Source organism: Numida meleagris, chromosome 2, assembly GCF_002078875.1.
Source record: "Numida meleagris isolate 19003 breed g44 Domestic line chromosome 2, NumMel1.0, whole genome shotgun sequence".
Classification (NCBI taxonomy): domain Eukaryota; kingdom Metazoa; phylum Chordata; class Aves; order Galliformes; family Numididae; genus Numida; species Numida meleagris.
The window spans coordinates 20,319,259-20,338,745 of NC_034410.1; the positions used below are offsets into that span (position 1 = coordinate 20,319,259).

General features: G+C 37.8%; 2 protein-coding genes across 8 annotated transcripts in view; both read right to left on the reverse strand.

Moving 5' to 3' along the window:
- The window catches only part of LOC110392993 (phosphatidylcholine translocator ABCB4-like), a 45,947-nt gene extending 36,743 nt beyond the window's left edge, over window positions 1–9,204 (reverse strand). The window contains exons 1-7 of the mRNA XM_021385382.1: window positions 9,113–9,204; window positions 6,270–6,324; window positions 4,700–4,847; window positions 4,307–4,370; window positions 1,632–1,823; window positions 1,132–1,303; window positions 98–222 (exon numbers count right to left, since the gene is read on the reverse strand). Coding sequence (XP_021241057.1) covers window positions 98–222; window positions 1,132–1,303; window positions 1,632–1,823; window positions 4,307–4,370; window positions 4,700–4,847; window positions 6,270–6,324; window positions 9,113–9,204 — 848 coding nt within the window. The remainder of the gene's footprint in view (window positions 1–97; window positions 223–1,131; window positions 1,304–1,631; window positions 1,824–4,306; window positions 4,371–4,699; window positions 4,848–6,269; window positions 6,325–9,112) is intronic.
- The window catches only part of LOC110394090 (multidrug resistance protein 1-like), a 51,879-nt gene continuing 47,107 nt past the window's right edge, over window positions 14,716–19,487 (reverse strand). For 4 of the 7 annotated variants that reach the window (XM_021387746.1, XM_021387749.1, XM_021387747.1 and 1 more), the window contains exon 30: window positions 19,157–19,363. In XM_021387746.1, the coding sequence (XP_021243421.1) occupies window positions 19,157–19,363 (207 nt within the window). Of the gene's footprint in view, window positions 19,364–19,487 lie in introns of all 7 variants that reach the window. The other 3 variants (XM_021387745.1, XM_021387752.1, XM_021387753.1) reach the window with 1 other exon arrangement.

The window sequence follows — 19,487 nt, forward strand, 5'->3', positions numbered from 1 at the left end:
GAAAATAATAAAAGAGAAAATAAAATTTCAGCAGCAAAGACAAAAACTCTTTAGACACCATTATATAATAGCCAACAAAAGAGAACTTTTTTCTCACCTTTCAGTTTCTTTTCTCTGTCCTCCAAATGCTACCACGGTTCGAACTGCTGCCAGAACTTCCTCTGCCACAGCTCCCGCTTTTGCATACGCAGTTAGCTCTTTGTTGGTGAATGTGGAAATTATCTGTGCAGAACAACAACAACAAAAATCTCCTGTTTAAAGAAAAACAGAATGTGCTCAAACTTTGTTCTGATGTCTGTGAATACTTAATTTTTTTTTGTACTGAATTTCCTTTCTACATTATTATATTTGTAAAGACTTTAGAAGACTGAACATTTTAAATAGAGAGACAACGTTCTTTGATGCTCTAAGGGCAAGGCTGCCCAGTGTCACAGCAATTCAATAGCCAGGTGGTACTTAACACCCTTAAGTCTCTTTGAATGTTCGAGCCAAAAGCAGAAACAATTCTACAGAAAAAGTCCATTTCTCTCTCAGAGTGGTTTGCATTTACTTCTTGTGTACTATTTTCACTAAATTACTGGAAGCTGAGCAGATGGCAGAGATGTCTGGAGCAGGGTTTGTGGTGTGCTGGCTGCCTGGCTGTGTCTGCCTGTGCCCATATGCTGACCCCAAAAGCAATGTCCTCCTCACCTTAGCACCAGAGCCGTTATCACAGAAACCTACTTACTGCAGTTTCATACCAGAATTTACCTGAAATGACCTCAGTTGTGCAATCTTATCTCATTTGTATATTTATTTACATTAACTGTCATTACTTTGGTATTTTGGTGTAGTTGTCATGGAAATTCAGTGAAGAAGGCAAAGATACTGATTATTTACCTTTTCATATGAGAAAACATTATATTTATATAAAGTTTACAGCAGCAAATCAGAGTCCATGGCAGATGCACTGCACTTGACTAGCACTGACTCAGCTATACCAGTGTCATGAGCCCCTGTCTACAGCTTTCTACATATAAGCAAGGTCAGAGTTCACTAGGAGCCAGATTATATTTTTTCTTATAAATTCCAAGCGGAGCTATAGGAATTACAGCCTTGATGTTTTTAGGAAGATTCCCACTTTTTGCCTACCTTTGCCCAGAGAGCTGAGGAAAATCCCAGAACAGGACTGAGTGCCAGGATCACAAGTGTTAATTTCCAGCCTTTTGTAAAACCGACTATAAATCCAGTGAAAAAGGTAGCCACTGCCTGAAAGAACACTGCTATTTTTTCTCCTATTCCTTCATTAATCTTGGAGATGTCACTGAAAAAACAAATGATATTCAAACAAATAAGGAAGAGTGGGCACCGTATAAATGAATTATCTGGATACAGCACTGTCAGTATTTCTTCATGTTTCTAACACCTGCTGTTCAACATAGCTCCAAGTTTGCGGCCACAAAGAGCATGGAGCAGCATTCTCCAACATCTCTGTTTCTCAGGATCTATCCAGACGTGACCAGGATCTATATACATGACAGTATGGCTGACAGAGGTATTTAATAAGATAAAATAACATTGTTTTGAAGGAGATATTACAACTGATTTGCAATAGATAAATACTCAGCAATTAACTGATATTTAATACTTACTCTACAATTCTTGTGTTCAGTTCACACACATCATTTACATCAAACCATCCAATCTCCTGTCTCATTACAGCATGAAAAAATTCTTGTCTGATTCTTTTTATTTGCCTGCCAGCAGCTAGTGTCCAAAATGAAACCTGAATGTAGGCAGCAAAAAGAACACCGGCTCCTATTCCAGAATAATAATATGCATATCTGAAAGAAAAGAAAAAGGAGACTTACAGCTGAATTAATTCTGCTTCAAACAGGGCTCCTAGAGATAGCTTATAATTCAGTTCTTTATATGTGCATTCAAAACAAAATCAAAGACCATTACAAATATCTGCCATTTTTCTGTCTTCAGTATAATGAATATTTTTAAAGTTCTTTCAGAATCAAATTTCAGGCTTTATATTCTGCTACTTATTATACAACTTTCACAAATTAACAAAGTTTTTAATTTAAAAATTAGTGGCTCAAAGTCCTTGAAGACATAGACTTATTAAAAAAAAAACTACCACAACAACAAAAACAGGTTTAGAATGACGTAGTTACTCCTAGAAATGCTTCCACCAAGGGATGAAATTTAAGGATGGGATTTTAAAAATGCTTAAGTGATGTAAAATGTGTGCTGTTTGTGCAAGTAAAACAAAATAAGGTTCTACACATTCAAAAAAAAAAAAAATGAAAAGAGGAAATATCTTCTATGCTTCTGTGTTACAAACAACTGCCAAAGACATTTTAATCATTACTGAAATTAAACAAAATGTATTTAAACTGAAAAATATTAGTGCATTAATGAATAGCTTAAGAATAAATGAGCACTGAACATTGCTCTTAATTCTTGCAGCATGTTAGAGAAGCTACAAAAAAACAGCGAAGCCTGAGGGAGAAAAAAGTTTGTCTGAACCTGTAATTAATGTCAAAACAAAAGAAATGGATTCTGGTTCAGAATCCCTATGAATTATGGTTATTTTATAGTATCTTTGGTAAAAATTAATTGGAAAATAAAAATACACTATTTTGTGAACTACTTGTTCAATGACAACTGCAGAGAAAATTATGCCTTCAGTGTTGCCAACTTTTCTGCATGACAATTATGCACAATATTTACATTTAGATCCCAATTCCAGAATTTAGCCATAAAATTTTGAGATCAAAAATTCTTAATTCTTATCCTGCACACTGAGGTTCGTGCAACAAGAGTAGAATTTGCCATCTGTTGTTATATATTGCCTAAAAGGAGCAGGCTGTCATGGCTTATTTTTCAAAACAGACACCATTCTCTGAGGTTGAACAAAAAGACCAAGATTCTTTTCCCCCCTTCATAAAGAAGCATGAATAAAGTTTATGAACTTTTTAAAAAGTAGCATGAATGGAAATTTGGAAAGAAAAAAGAAAGGACAACCGAAGTGGAAATCAGAGAAAAACCTGAAAAGTGCAAAGAATGAAAATAAAAAAAAAGATAAGGCATAAGGGGAAGAAAGAAAGCAATGACTCCATCCAACTCTAAACCTCAAAATTACTCAGATGATGAGACCATATACTCCTACAGCCTGACTTTGAAAATTAATGGTGCTTACTACCTTAGAAGACTGTGAAAAACACTATTAGATTAACATGAAATACCTTGACAAGAAGACAGTTGAATCAGACCACATATTGAATCTCAGTCCCTATTTCAAATCTATCCAATCAAAAAATGTGAAAAATACACGATCATTGTAATTTCCTGAGCCAGTTTATATTTCAGAGGTATGAGCTCTGCATATTTACTGGGAATTATATAAAAATATTTATTATATCCGTTTCAAATTTATTCTCTCTTATCTTCATTGTCCATTCTTTCTCCTTATAAAAGGAAAGGGTACAAAAGGATATTTGGTTTACCCTCTCAAGTGGCACTCATTATTATTTAATTGACCTTCAGGTGGATAGACCCCTGTGCTTGTAGTGGCAAAGATTAAAGGAAAACTGAAAAAATGGTAATTTAATGGAAACTCCACCATGCATGACTTCATAACCATCTCATTTTGTGTTTATTTCTGGTAGAAAAACAAGGTATTTAAGAGATGTCTCAGAATTTCATTTCTTATCATTACAAAAACAAACTGCCAATTAATTTTCTGTGTGATGCACAATATTGTGTATATTCTTACCATGCAGTAGGAAAATGGAGCTAATAAATGACTTGTCTAAGAAGTGATCATGAGCTTTTGATATTGAGGGGGGAAGAAAGGGAGCAGGTTCTTTGAGTTACAAGAAACTTGGTTTCTCTTTCTTTCATACAACTGGTTCTGAACTTCATTAGCTAATGAAGTTATGTAAAAGCAGTATCCACAGCTTCCATGGATGAGGGACCCATAAGCAGGAGCGCACACTGAGAGAGGTCATGGGAACTGGCATGGGAGCACAAGCAATCCTGACATTTGAGAAAAGGAAGAATAAGCCTCTCTCTAATCTTAAAAGCTGTAGATTTGTAGGAGCCATCTGGCACAGATTTGGATTAGTGCAAAACCACAAGATCCTCCTGACTCATGCAATGATGCTGGCCTAAAGACATAAAAAAATGAATTCCTTCAGTTGCATGAAGTATTTACGGTGAAGGTAAGTAGTATAATCTTCAGAGGACAACTGCTTGAGATCTTCAGTACAAGGAAAGATTAGCCACAAAGCAAATGAAAACTTTCCAAAATTACCTGGTCATCTCTTCTTCCAACTCCCCCAAAAGAAGATAAGAAAAAAATTCCATAGAAAAATTCACTGACGTGCTGTTCAATAAAGAAAAATTTGCTAAAGAAAAAAAAAAATTGAGAAAAGCTTTTTAGTTATTTTTATTAAAAGAGATGATAATAACTTCCTTCTCTAAAATCATATCCACGCAATGCTGAATGATGATTAAGAGCTGTCAGCTGCTTAGTGCCTGAACATGATTAGGGGAGTTTAAGATAGGAAATACAATACTAAGAGTTTTCTGAAACCAGAACTGAAAATTTTACCACAAACATAATAAACAGGAAAAACACTAACTAAATCCAACTACTTCACAACCACTATCCACACTTGAAACATCACCATCTAGGAGTTTTTACCTGGATAAGTGACATTTTCTGAAGCAATAAAAGTATCTGTCATGTCACCAAAGACAATCATCATAAGGGGTAGACTTGCTCCATGGAGTACTGCCATGGTAGTGCCCAGCACCATCAGGAACTTATCCTGCCAGTCAGAGTATCGAAACTGAAAGTGGAAATAAACTGTGAAAACTTCTCTAATTACAACAAATGCATCTGAGTGACAACACTATGTTAGCAATGTTGAATGTGTCAAAATATAAGAATAAAATTTTAACCTATAAAAGAGTAAAATCATAGCATAAACCAGAAACTTAATAATTATTTTAAGAATAAAATAATGGTTTTCATGGGAAATTGTTCCACTACAAAACAAATCTTTATTTCTTAAAATCTACCTCAGGTTCTGCTACATGCAGATTTGACTTAAACCTGAATAAATCCCAAGTCTACCAACAGTTACAGTTAACAATGAAATTGAATTAAACTGTTAAATCTTACTGCAGTTATCATTGAGAGTGCAGTACTGAAGTTGCCCAGTCGTTTCCTTTCCAAGCTAATTCAGAGAGCTCATGCATTTTGAAGTCCTTAGGAGGGTGGGTAATGTTGTTCTAAGCAAAGCTATAATATTAGCAATTGTTATGGTATGTAATGAAAACTTCTTTGAATGATTATTGTCAAACCCCAGGACTTAATTGTGGAATTGTCAGTGCTGGGGATTTTCTAGACTTGCCTGGACAAGGCCTGGAGCAGCCTGCTCTCACTGTGATGGCTAGCCTGGCTTGGGGAAGGACATTGGGCCAGACAACCTCCTGATGTGCCTTCCAGGCTGAATTCCTCTCTGATTGTTCTTAACTACATGAAATGCAAAAATACTGTGGCCTGCATATAAACAAAGAGATCATAGGAATTAAAACTGCGTGCTTCTGAGTCATCTGTTTACAAATGAATGCAATTATATTGTAAAATCTGCTGTGACCCTCCTGTTTCTTGCTGGACGTAAATGCTGGATTTGAGTGAGGGAGTGGCTGAGACAAGGCTAGTTGTTAATTAGTATACTAATGGTAAGTTGAATCAACTGAGATAGAGTGACTTGAATGTAGAAGCTAGATTTCCTTGTTTCTGAAATGCCTTTTAAAGGCATTCCATTGAGCAGCTATGCCAGGTACGTACAGTAGAACATCTAGTTCTGGAAACATTTTTTTCTGGCATGTGTTACCCTTATGTTTGGAGCTTTCATTTTCTTTCTCTCTGTGCTTCCAACCAATCACATTTCAAGTATATGTTACAACCCCTCCCCACCTATCTGCAAATACTCTGCTCAGTTTGCATCTGTTGGATGTAGCTTTGATAGTAAAAATTTCCAGCGCTGAGAGGATTTAAGACAGCTCACTCTATCTCCTGTGTATGCTTTTTCTTTCCTTTGTCTTCCCTTTTCCCTTCCCATTACAGAATTCTGTGCCATAAACAGTGAAGTGCTATTTCGTATAACTTTACAACGTAAGTAGAGAGACACCTACAAAAATAAAAAAATTCAGCTGTTATGGTGGACTGGGATTGCTAAATACGCAAATAGCATTAAACTTACCACTGTTAATGGACTGACCATATTCATTTTTTCAGGTTTCCTCTTGTCCTCACTGCTAAAAAATCATGATTGTATTTTAAGAAGGAAGAGCATTGAAAGCATCAAAGCAAGCCTCATGCATTGTTAATACAACTCCTGTCTCTTAATTGTGTTCAGATGTAAGGAGGAGCTAGAGGAATACAAAATCAGGATTTTCAGTGCTCTTTTAGTACATGTCTCTGGGCAGTGTCAAAAGTGTTCTCAAGAAGCCTTCAGGTTTTGTATCGTATTAACACAGTGTCTATTTGGGTAAATATCCAAAGGTTTAAAAGCTGCCTATGTGAGACTTTTGTTTAAAACCACCACTTTTTTAAAAAAGTACTGACTGTAGCTGAATTTACAATAGGACTCTGATAATGTAGCAAAGGTTCTACTGCAAACTCTGCAAATTCACTCCTATCTACACTCCTTTCCTAAAGAAGAGAATGGGAAGACCTCTGATTGTTAAAAGCTGTCTGTTGAATCTTTCTAGCCTAGGCTAGAGCCTAGCGGTAGCCATTAGCCATATTTTTAAGTAGCTTTTGAAAACAAACCTAACATTACTTCTGGTTGTCTGTCAAAGGCCACTCATATGTAACTCAGTACTTTGATTTCAGATCACTAGCTTGCAGAACAGACTGGTCCCTCTCATCATAAGACTTAGTGTACAGAATTGATCTTGGAAGAAACTACTCCTATTAAAATGAGTAGTGGACTGCAAGGAGGGGAAAAGGAAACAAACTTAGAGAAGGTGGAGGTGATGCCAGAGTGAATCCAATGCTTTGTAGTGGTCACATAACTTGTACTAGCAAGAAACAGTGAACAGATAGAATTTCAGAGAAATTGCTTTGAGTTTGCAGGGTAGTGTCTTGTCCTATCATAAGATACTCTGTGAGTTATTGATGTGTCTCACAGGGCTGCAAGGTGAATGTCAAACCAGAGTGTTAATATGATGCAGAAATTTTGCTTCCAGTTGAAAAATTCAAAGGCTAGTTAAAGCACAAGTCTTCTTCTAAGATTATTAAAGGGGAAATTATAGGTTGATTGGCTTGTTTGTTTTCATTAATTTGTTTGTTTGTTGTTTTCTCTTATTTTTTTGGGTAGCAAACCTGTATTCATTGGATTGCCATTATGAATGGCATCAGTTTTAAATCAAAAGGTGAAGATAATTGGAATTCACCTATGCATAGATAAAGCAAACTGTTCTACTCATAGCTGACACTTTGGAATTAAATTTTATTCCTCTAGCTAGGATATTCCCAACAATAACTGGAAAGCTCAGTAAACTGGGCAGTGTAATTGTCAGTAAAAACTGGCATTTTGTTCAAACAGTAATGCTTAAGACTTTCATTAGATAATGCTAAAATATTATGCAATTTTGTTGCAGTCTTTCATTTGCAGAGAGAAATAAGGTTTCTGGTTGTGTGTATATTTTATTGTTGTAGTAGTTGCTGTTTTTTTTGGGGGGGGGGGGCTTTTTGTTTGTTTGTTTTAAACTTCAAACAGGGAACAAAAGATATTTTATTTTTACTTGACATTTTCACAGCTTTTTGGTACAGTATAACCAGCAGTGATAACACTAAGCTTTATTCTGACATTCCAAAGAATGCAAGTGGGTGAACACTAAAATGTCAGAATACTATACTTCCATCCAAGGACAAATTTCAGGACAATTCATTAAAGTTTTAAAACTTGTCTAAATCAAATTAAATATCTCCCCTTTAGCAAAAGAAAAGAGGAAGATGAGCTACAAAATGTGTCTTTGACCTAGAAACCATCAGAACAGTGGCCTGAGAATACTCTTATCTGAATAACCTGAGTTTCCCCTTCAAACAGTCCCTGTTCTCTAGATACAACTAAGCTCATGCAGCTCATTTCAAAGATGTAGGTAAAATGTCACTCTTTCCCCTGTTTCGCAATGGGGATTCTCGACTCTACAAAGTTCAATGTCCGATCAAATACTAATCTATCTTCTACTGTAATGGGTGCAAGTTATTTTAAAGGACGTGAAAAGCACTGTGCCAGTCAACAGTTTCATAAACTCTCATCAGTCCTAATTGGGAGGGGTCACATTTTCAAGTGACCACATTCAAAGACATGTTTCTGATGGCTGGAAGTCCTGCTCAAACCATCTTAAATCCTCTCCTATAAGGCATGTGGGGATTAAGTGACTTCTGCATAGCATGACAAACAGTAATTACAATATCATGCAGTTCTTTAAATCACGGAATCCATTTTCCACTACGACCCATTTTTTTTTTTGGTTTTTTGAAAGGGATGAATAGGGTAGAGAGGAGAGCATGCAGGACATCTGACCTGACTTGGCCTTTGATTCTAGTAAAAAAAGTTACACTACTTTCAGAGAACTGTTCTCTAACTACTCTCACTTCAGTTCTCTCAGTATTTTAGCTCAACCTTTTAACAAAACAGAACAGATATGGCTACCACTACCTTTTTGCAAAAGAATGACTGTAGCAACCAGATTTTCAATAACCCCAGTGGAAAATCTTAATCATAGAATCAAGGTAGAAGCAATGCTTTCCACTTCTCAGATAGACTTCTCGTGACCTGGAGGTGTCTACTGGATTTATCTGTTAACAATACATCTATGTTTAGATATAGTTAGATATATTTACCTATATTTAGATATAGATATTTATACACTTTTACATCTATAGTTATCCCTGTTCTCTAAAGAGAATAATGGAAATCAAAGACTTCCAAAGAAAGCTGTGATTATTTTTGTGTTCTTTAACAACAAAATTTAAACCTATGCATTTAAAGGTAAAACATTAGAACATTTTGAAATCAATGACTGTACTTACCATTTGCCTTCAGATCTATAATTCTCATATGATACAGTAATATTATCATCCCTTCCATTTACGTAGTGTTTTATTTCTTCTTCAGAACCCATTTTAATCTGCATAAGAAACAAAGTACCTCAGGAAAAACTATAAGTAATATTTATTTAAGAGGACGTAAAGAAAACAAATTGAAAATGTATGCCCTGATGTGCTGTTTGAAACGAGTCTGTCTTCAGATTTTAAGCAGGATCCCAGCGGTGTCCTCTGCATAATTCTTGGAAGTATCTCATTTCAAAGCATGTATGTTTCTGCAGGTTAGCATAATTAATACAAAATAAGCAGTAGAATGCATTTTAAAGTAGAATGAAATTCCACTGGAAATTTTTGCTCACTTTTAAAATATTCGCTATCGGACATTGATCATCTGTCTCAGATGAAATAAATGTACTAACTTACCAGGAGGGCAGATCTTAATGTTTTCACCTGTTCTGGAAGGTTATTCAGCAGTCAGTAGGTCTAGCCTCGCTAGGACTGTGCAGTGAGGTTGGACTTTGCTCATTTTGTGTGAAACTAGTGAGTTTTGGGTGCATGTGGAATAACGGGTGTGTGCCAGGATTTCCCCTGGAGCCAGCTAGGGCTATGAGGGAGTATGTGCACATTCTGCCTTCAGAAATGGAGGGCTCAACAGTGAATGACTTTGAAGAGCCTGTTGTATTGTCGCTCCTGAAAGCATCTCAGAAAGTCTCCTCTTAGAATCATAGAATCATAGAATGGTTTAGGTTGGAAGGGACCTTTAAGATCCAGTTCCAACCCAGCTTATATCCTCCCAAAGGAAGTCTCTGCGTTGATGTATTCTTTACTCCTTGTAAGGTTACCGAGTGACCCAGGCTGGCTGTGGAGCAGCACCTAGGGCAGGCCAGCACACCAGGCACTGAACTCCACCTTCACCCTGGGGGTGAAACCATCAAACCAAATGGGAATCACTGTGGTGATTGAGAAGAGATAGAAAAGCATAAAAATGGCTTCTCCCTGCCCATATAGCATGTTGTCCTTTCTTAACAACATGTCCTTTCCTAGAGGCACTAGCTTAGCTGAGGGGCTCAGCTGTGTCCTTCAGCACAGCTGTTGGAGCCAGCTGGAATTGGCCGGGACCAGCATGGGGCCTCTTGTCACGGAGGCTGCCTCTGCTTCCAGAACTGTGCCATGTAAACCCACTACACCATAACTACCCATTCCTGTAGCTATTCATTAATTGTATTGTTTTTAATTCTCCTGTGGAGTAGGGTTAACCTCCACAGTGTTACTCTACATACAGGTGTTGCCATCAGGGTATATGCCGTTATGTTCAGAGAGGGGAAATGACCCCATGGTATGTGATCCCCAACATTTCCCTGGCATGTCACATGCATGGATCATACAGCCTGAGCTAAGCACTTGTACCACTGGAGGGCTGGATGGGTGAGTCCGTGTAACTGCCACACAGAACATTTCTCCCCCAGCTCACAGTCACAGGACAATTTGAAAAGTACAGCAGCCCTTTGACTCAGTCTGGTGATGCCCTTCACCTCTCTACAACACTGTGCCCAGCCCTGTGATTCCACCAGCAGCACGGGGCACTCTCCCGCACACGCTCCCCAAGCCTGTGGAGACACACCTCACAAAAAGGTCCTCAAGCTTCCTGCAGTGAGCACACAGCTGCTGCCCTGCCTTCTGAGTCCCACAGCTATCCTGGCTCTCCAAGAACATCCTCTTCATTTTCTTGAATTTTTCGTGTTGCTGCTCAATGGTTGTCTGATTGTAGGTGGCACATGTGCAACCTCCAGATACAGATGCTGGTTTGCCCTGCTGCTTGAGAAACTTGTGGTACCTTCATGGCACCAGTTCTCTAGGAATGTCATTTCTGTTTGGTTCTTGGTTGTTCCTCTCTAAATTTTCAGAGAAATGGAAGGAAAAATGCCCTCCGAATAACAAATAAGTAAAACAAATAATAATAAAACAAAGCAGTCAGTGGGTGGGGTGAAGGGAAAATGCAATACAAGATGGACAGGAAAAGAAAGCAACGTCAAACCAGGAGACATTTGAAAGAATGAAGAGTAGCATGGCATCAGGTGAGGACTAGCTGTGAACGGCGAGTGGTAAGGGGAATTTAACCCCTAGCCCTGCACACAGCACAGTAACCTCTCCAATGTTACGAGGGAACTCTGTTTAAGAGATTGTTACTCGCAGATCTGGTAGACCTCGCTGTAGCACTGATCTGAAACCCAGTACCTCCATTAAAAGGTGGGGCAATTAATATATGGAATTTCTCGTTTTTTCCTTTGAAAGGAATCGAGTTCACACATGGCACAAGGTTTCAGAGTGGAACTAATACACAGTGTACGGAGATGACCAAAGAATGAACTTCACAACCACATCACTGATTCAAACCAAACTGATAAAGTAGAAAATTATAGATTAATCTTTGGATTTTGAAACTGAGTTGTGTAAGGGTAAAATAAATTAATCAGAAAGGGCCTTCTTTACCTAAATCTCTAATTTATACCACTTCATGAGTGGCACAAGTGATTTCACAATTCTATGGTTTTTCTGTGGAGAACTAGCACAGATCTTTTGGTTTGAACTAACAGTTGTTAGTCCTACTAAATGAAGAAAATTTAACAATCTTTGGAATTAATAAATACTATTACTTTATTACATATTAAATAATTATATCTTTAAAGCCCTGTTAAGCAAAATATTTGTATGTTATTTATTATATTGTTATGGCAAATTGAGTAGTAACTTTCAGTGAATTAATTAACTTCATCTTAAATGAAGCACAATGGTTAAACTAATCTATTGATGATACTTTGATCTGAGAGGTGGTAAAGTATTTCTAGCTCCTTTTGTCATATTAAGGTTCAGGACAGTTTTGGATAAAAGTTGAGAAAGTAATTTTCTAGCATTATGCTTCTATTTTCCTCTTGTGATGAATTGACTTGTTTTGATATCCTGGAAGCTACCATATCAAAGAATCATAGAATCATAGAATTGCTCAGGTTGGAAAAGACCTTAAAGATCATCAAGTCCAACCACAATCTAACCATACTACTCTAACAACCCACCACTAAATCATGTCCTTGAGCACCACATCCAAACAGTTTTTAAAGACATTCGGTGAGGGTGACTCAACCACCTCCCTGGGGAGCCTGTTCCAGTGCTTAACAACCCTTTCTGTAAAGAAGTTTTTCCTCATATCCAACCTAAACCTCCCCTGGCACAACTTGAGGCCATTTCCCCTTGTCCTGTCACCTGTCACCAGTGAGAAGAGAACAGCCCCGTTCTCACTGCAATCACCTTTCAGGTATTTGAGGAGAGCAATGAGGTCTCCCCTCAGCCTCCTCTTCCCCAGACTAAACAGCCCCAGTTCCTTTAGTCTCTCCTCGTAGGGCATATTCTCCAAGCCCATCACAAGCCTTGTTATCCATCTTTGGACCTGCACCAGCACCTCAATGTCCTTTCTGTATTGATGTGCCCACAGCTGAACACAGTCCTCGAAGTGGGGCTCACCAATGCTGAGTACAGGGGCAGGATTACTTCCCTAGTCCTGCTCACGACACCATTCCTGATCCCAGCCAGGATGCCATTGGCCTTCTTGGCCACCTGGGCACACTGCTGGCTCACGTTCAGCCGACTGTCCATCAGCACACCAAGGTCCCTTTCTGTCAGGCAGCTTTCCAGCCACTCCTCTACAAACCTGTAGGGTTGCCTGGGGCTGTTGTGACCAAAGTGCAGGACCTGACACTTGGCCCAATTGAAACTCATTCAGTTTACCTTGGCCCATCGTTCCAGTCTGTCCAGGTCCCTCTGGAACCCTAGGGGACATTGCTCATGACTGGCTGCCTACTGGATTTAATTCCATGACCACAACCCTTTGGGCCCTGCCGTCCAGCCAGTGTTTCACCCAGCAGAGCGTATGCCCATCCAAGCCATGGGCAGCCAGCTTCTCCATAAGGATGCTGTGGGGAACAGTGTCAAAGGCTTTACTGAAGTCCAGGTAGACCACATCGACAGCCTTACCTTCATCCACTAAGCGGGTCACCTTGTCACAGAATGAAATCAGGTTTGTCAAACAGGATCTACCATTCATAAACCCATGCTTGACTGGGCCTGATCCCCTGGTTGACTTTTAATTGATCCATGATGGCTCCCGAGCTTATCCGTTCCATAACCTTCCCTGGCACTGAGGTAAGACTGATAGGTCTATAGCTACCAGGATCATTTTTCCGTCCCTTTTTGAAGATGGGAGTCACATTTGCTAGTTTCCAGTCCACCAGGACATTCCCTCCATCCATATGGAGTGGATCTACTAATTGGTTGGATGGTTCACTGTAACTTTTCCTGCAGAGTCAGAGAATGGCAGAGGTTGGGAGGTTTCTTAATGCCGTGTGTAATCTGGTTTTGAATATCTAAAGGGATGGAGACTCCACACCCTTTCTGAGAAATCTGTTCTATTGCTTAACTGCTATCACAGAAAAAAAGTATTTTCTCATGTTAAAATTCCTATAATGCTTATTATTTTGGAAGGGAAAAGTTACACTTAAATGTAACTGTAGAATTTTATCAATACCCTATTTTATACATTTTTATAGCTATTCTTTAAAAATAATAGGCTGCCTGAAAGTCAATGTAGGCTGAGAGCAGTTTTGAATATAAAGCTTTTTAAAGAAATAATTCACTCAGGAAAATGGCACCCAAATTCTGTATCTCAAATCACATTACCAAGGCTAAAAATACTGCAGAGGACAAGATTCACATTTTGTTTGTTTGATATTTCTTAGCCAGCTTTTGTAGTGGAGAAACTATGACAGAATCTCCTTTAAATGCTATGATAAACTTCATCAGTCCTTATTGCTTACCTTCAGTAGGAATGCTTAACATAGTACAAACTTGGAAGAGCACTTAATGTCTGTGGTCTTAGTTTAACACAATCCTAGGTCTTAAGAACTCTGACTATAGTAATAATACTTCCAGGACTATACATTGATTGAAAAGAGGATAGAAAAGAGTGGGAATAGAATAGGGTGGGAATCCTGGGCCATAACCAACAGATCATGAGAATACTGCTCTTTAGATTCAATACAAACGCTGTCTGCATAGAGTTGAACAAAACATATGTGAAGAAGAAAAGAAAATCTAAAAGAAAATACAGTTCAAGATAGTTGTCTGAGCAAATGAGGCCATCATGTGGCAAATTAAAGATATAGCTACAGAGAGAAAAATGATTAATAGTTTTGATGATAGTCAAGAAAACACCTTCCATCATGAACTCAAAGGAGGCTGGTGTGAAAGTTCAGACACAGAAATTCCTCCTATCTTTCCTTTTTTTCATAAGGAATTGTAGAGAAAATTTGAATTATCTTTTAGAAATTCCTTATTGATGAGAGATTCCTAGATGGAAAGCACATGTATTTTTTTTCTAACAAGTCTCACAGATAAGAATGAGAGAAGGTATAATCACATATTCAAAAGAAAGATATAAAATGTCTTCAAATGAAAACCAAGTGAGCAATTAAGTTTCTGATCATTTATCAAACTGCTGAGGAAAGTGCAGGAAATGAAATTATAAGCATCCGCAAAAATAGATTGTTGTATGCTTTATTGAATCTACCTCTAACAACATAAGCCTTAAAATACTAGAATTCTGAACTACAATCCTCAAATAGAAAATACATGGAGAGTAAAGTCTGAATTGTTTCTGATTTGATACATATGTTAGTAACTTCCATCTTTATTTACTCTTCTTTTACATTGAAGAATAGACATGCATATAGAGATAAATGAACTGTAAGTCTACTCAACAGAAATTCTGAGTTTGTGGTTGGAGAAACTCATCAGATTCCATTGTGCATTCTTCTATCAGTGCCTCGGTAAGCGTGCATAAATTTTGTTTTTTGAACAATATGAAAATGATGTGTTATTTTGTATCATACATCACTACGAAGTATATGAATGTCAAGAAGTAGGAATTTGTACAACAAATACAAAACAAATGCTGTAAAAGATGTCATATATATACAAGAAAAGTCAGAAAAAAAATCATATTTGAGAAAGTCAAGAGAAAAAAATCATGTTGTTTTTGACCAAACTAGCCACTCAGCAGTAAATAGAGAGCAGATAAAGCTGACCTGTTAGGGAAATAAAATTTTCCTCTTGGATGAGGTAAGAACCATGATCTTAGAACAACTCCTTGCTGTATTCAAAAAATTGTTAAAATATTCGTCTCCTTTATTAAGCAAATGAATGATGGCATAATTTCTGCATATGAACACTTGAAGTGAAGCTATGAAGAAACAGATTATATGCACCTCGTATATGGACACAAAGTCTTTGCTTTTAAGTTATCTAGAACATCAATGACTTCAAATATTTGGGTACTTTAAAACACCCCACACAATTTCCAGTATTTTTCTAAGAAATGTCTCTATCTTTGGTAAATACAAAGCTGCAATCATGGTTAACAGATTTTTTTTATGAAACATAATGTAGTCCAGTATGTAAGAAACCTATTTTAATGCAGTAGTTGTTCAACATACAACTCATTTTCTCTAAGCTATAGCATTGACAATGTAGGTAGTTATGGTAATCAACCTCATATTCTTTTATGAAGAGAAGAAATTTTAGTTTATTGCTAATCTGGCCTGCTAGAGACAGCAGTTCTAGAATGGGATGAATTGTGCCCTAGGCCTCATTGATCAGACCTTTGTTAAACATGCAGAGGGGCAGCTTACATAGAGAAATAAGCTTAGGCATAAGCATTCACTTTTAGTTGCTTGCAGTCCTGTCCCAGCAGCAGTATTAGAATACTAACCTCCATAGCTAACATCATACAACTCACAGATATAATCAAACAAACATAGGAATAAGCATACAAAGACAAAAGGAAGTGTACTCGCTCTACAATAGCATGGACACGTAGAGAGTTGTCCTTGTGTGTTCTGCTCTTTTTCTTACTGTTCTCTACTATTGATACCTCTACAGTCTGTGCAATTCACTGCAAATTATTTGAAATGGGTGCTCATTCTGTTTCTCACTTTCTGATTTTGGTTTGCTGCATTAGAGTAACTAGAATAAAAGATACCATCCGTCATTAGAAATACCAAATGAGTGTGGAATTAAAGTGGAATTAAATAGTTCTAGACTATTTATCCAGAAAAAAAAAAGACTAGGTACTTGCCAATAGCAGTTATTTAGACTGTCTTTTTGTACATTTTTAATGTAGATTTTTCTGTACAAGATCTGTTGAGTCAGCAGCATTCATGGGCAGTGTACCTTGTTTTTCCCTTACTGACAGTTGTCTTTCTTTCCTTTCAGTGACCAAATGTGCAAAGTAGATTGCATTTTCAGGGAGAGGAATAGGAGGATGAGTTGTAAATGTACATATAGGCTACAGATCTTGAGGAAAAGACTGGCTTTATGTCTATTTGTACTTTAATCACAAGGAATACTCATTAACAAATCTTTCAAGATCTATGGAGCTTTGCAGATATAAACGCAATCAAAAGTGTTTTGTTAGACAAGTATAGTACCAAGAAACAGAAGAGCATGTTCAAAGGATTTGCTCGTAAGGAAATGGAGTTGTTTCCATTAAAGCTAGATTGACTGGGAGTCAACACCAGGATCACTGATCTCAACATGGAATAATTAGGAAAGAATTTGGAGGGAATACCTGATGAAGAGGCTAGTGGAGATCCATAACTGTTTTACAGTCATTGTTTGAAGTTGAGACAATCCATGATTTTTGGAACTGGTGAATGATACTCCATCAGAGTTTTATGAGGAGAGAAAGAACACTGGATACTATTGGTGCTCTTTCTACATCTCAGAAATGAGAGAAGGACTTGGTAGTATTTATTGCATAAAGAACAGCAAATCGCCATTGTAGGGGCAAATATGCTGGTGAACGTTGGGCAATAGGATGCTAGTATTCAACACACTGACAAGAATTTGCAGTAGGAAAAAGCTTGTACCTAAGACACCATTTTCTTTTGAGAGCACTCTTTTGAGGATTAGCTGGAGGCCCATCAGAATGATGAATTTAAATACTTTTTGCTTGTTTTTCCAGCAATCGGTGGCATATGCTTGGAAAGTCATTAGGATTACTGAGGAGATGTCAATGCTTAAAACCCTCTGAAACCTTGTTCCAAAGCTAATGGGGTAAGAGGCAGAAATCTGACATAGGAATGTATGTAAAAAGAATTCCAGAATATCTTCTTCCAGAAGGGCAATTTTTGTAGGTGTGTAAACACTCAGCACAAGACAAGGGAAGAAAGGCACATTACTTCATAATAAGGAGACCTATGCTTATCATCAAGTATCTGTGATTATTTCAGGGGATATCCTACCAATGTGTATGAATACCTGAAGCAAAGATGCAAAGAAGATGGGACCAGGCTCTTTTCAGTGGTTCCCAGTGCCAGGACAAGAGGCAGTGGGCACAAACTGGAACACAGAAGGCTCCTCCTGAACACCAGACAGTACTTCCATGCCACGCAGGTGCTGAAGCACTGGCACAGACTGCCCAGAAAGGCTGTGGAGTTTCCTGCTTGGAGATCTCCAAAAGCCATTGAACATTGTGCTGGGCAACCTGATCAGGGTGACCCTGCTTGAGCAAGGGGGTTAGGCAAAGTAACATCCAGAGGTGCCTGCCTTTGTAATCTGATTCTGTAAACACTAATCCAAACGTTAGACATCTCCTCACTACAAAAATTAAAAGCCTACTTTTAAAAATAAAATATTAAAATTCAAAATTTAGTCTAAAAAACAGCAATCTAAATGTTTCCACTTGAATCCTCAAAGTATAATGTTAAGAAATATCAGTACCCTTCTTGCAAATGTATGACATATTTATATTATGATGCAGACTAATAGCTTTTCTCATGGACAAGGAGTTATTTTTTCAGGTAACAGGAAACAAACAAGTTTGGTACTGAAACAGGTATCCAGTCAGACATGCACAGAAGAAAAGAGATTAGTGATTTAAGAGGGATCACATTAATCAGCATTCTGGAGAGCATTATTAGTACAATGACCAACTTATCTGTCTATCAGCACCTTCACATATGTGTGTGTGTGAGAGTAACTACCTACATGTAGATAGGCAGATTACACATATAAATCTCAGGGCATTAGAAATCGCTGACAGAAACATAGAAGTCTGATTAATCAGGCCAGTTTAAAACTTTAAAATAGAACTTTACTTCAGAGATATTCATTAACAATGCACATTGCTGATGGTAAGTTCTTAATTGCTATTACTACATATTCAAAGCAGTTAACACTTAAAATTCATATAATAAATTAGCAATGAATATACAAAACCACAGAGCTGATGCTGTGTAATTATAATTTCTTATCTGCTGCTTCTTTTCTGTAATATATTTAAAGCAGTCTTTCCCAGCTCTTACAGTCACGTTTCTTCCATGATGAGTATGTGACCACAAGTGAGATACTTCTTAATAGTTCTGGGGCCTTTGTTTTCAACTTGTACCCATATTTCCAAGACGTTTGCAGTCATCCCAGGCTAAAGTTCTACAACAAGAGACATCCGGCATCAAGGTCCAGCTGGTCTGCAAGTTCTTATAAGTTGATAACAAGCCTAATAGGTCATAACTGGGTCCCTACACAGTCAGCATAGGCACTGTGAAGATAAGGCTTAAGGCTTGTTCCTAGCAATAGCAACACTGGTTTTAATGAGTACAATCATGTTTACATACCGTTTACCAGACGTGCCTGAATAGGATGATTTTGCTAGAGTTCAAAGCCAGCTAATATGAATTAAATTTGGCTTAGCATGCTTCTACTCTTATGGGTGTAATGGACTTCTACTTTGGGTGCACAGTAAAGTAGTTTGAATAATGAAAACTAGTAGTGAGAAACTGGTACATTGTTATTTCTTGTTTTCATAGGATTTATAAAAAGTCTTTTGTTTTGGAGGAAAAAAAAGTATCAAGACTGACCAGTAATATTATGTAGTATTGAAATAATTAGAGTGACACTTCAGAGAGAAGTACTGCCTTTAATTTACATGTTGCATGACCCACTTTGAACATTGACCAGTGAATAGTAGGAGCCTTTTTCAGCCAGGAGCTGCTGATGAGTCCCTTGCTCTATGACCTTGCCGTTCTGGATCACGGCAATCTTGTCAGCGTTCTGGATCGTGGACAAGCGGTGAGCTATCACGATGCAGGTGCGGCCTTCTCTGGCTTTATCCAGTGCGTCCTGGACAATCTGTGCAATGAACAAATGAAAACGCAAATCAGAATCATCTGCTCTTTCCACTTGTGATGGGTCATCTGTAGTGCACCAAAGACTAAGGTGACATTTCTATGGCCTTGGAGGCAGTGATGGGACA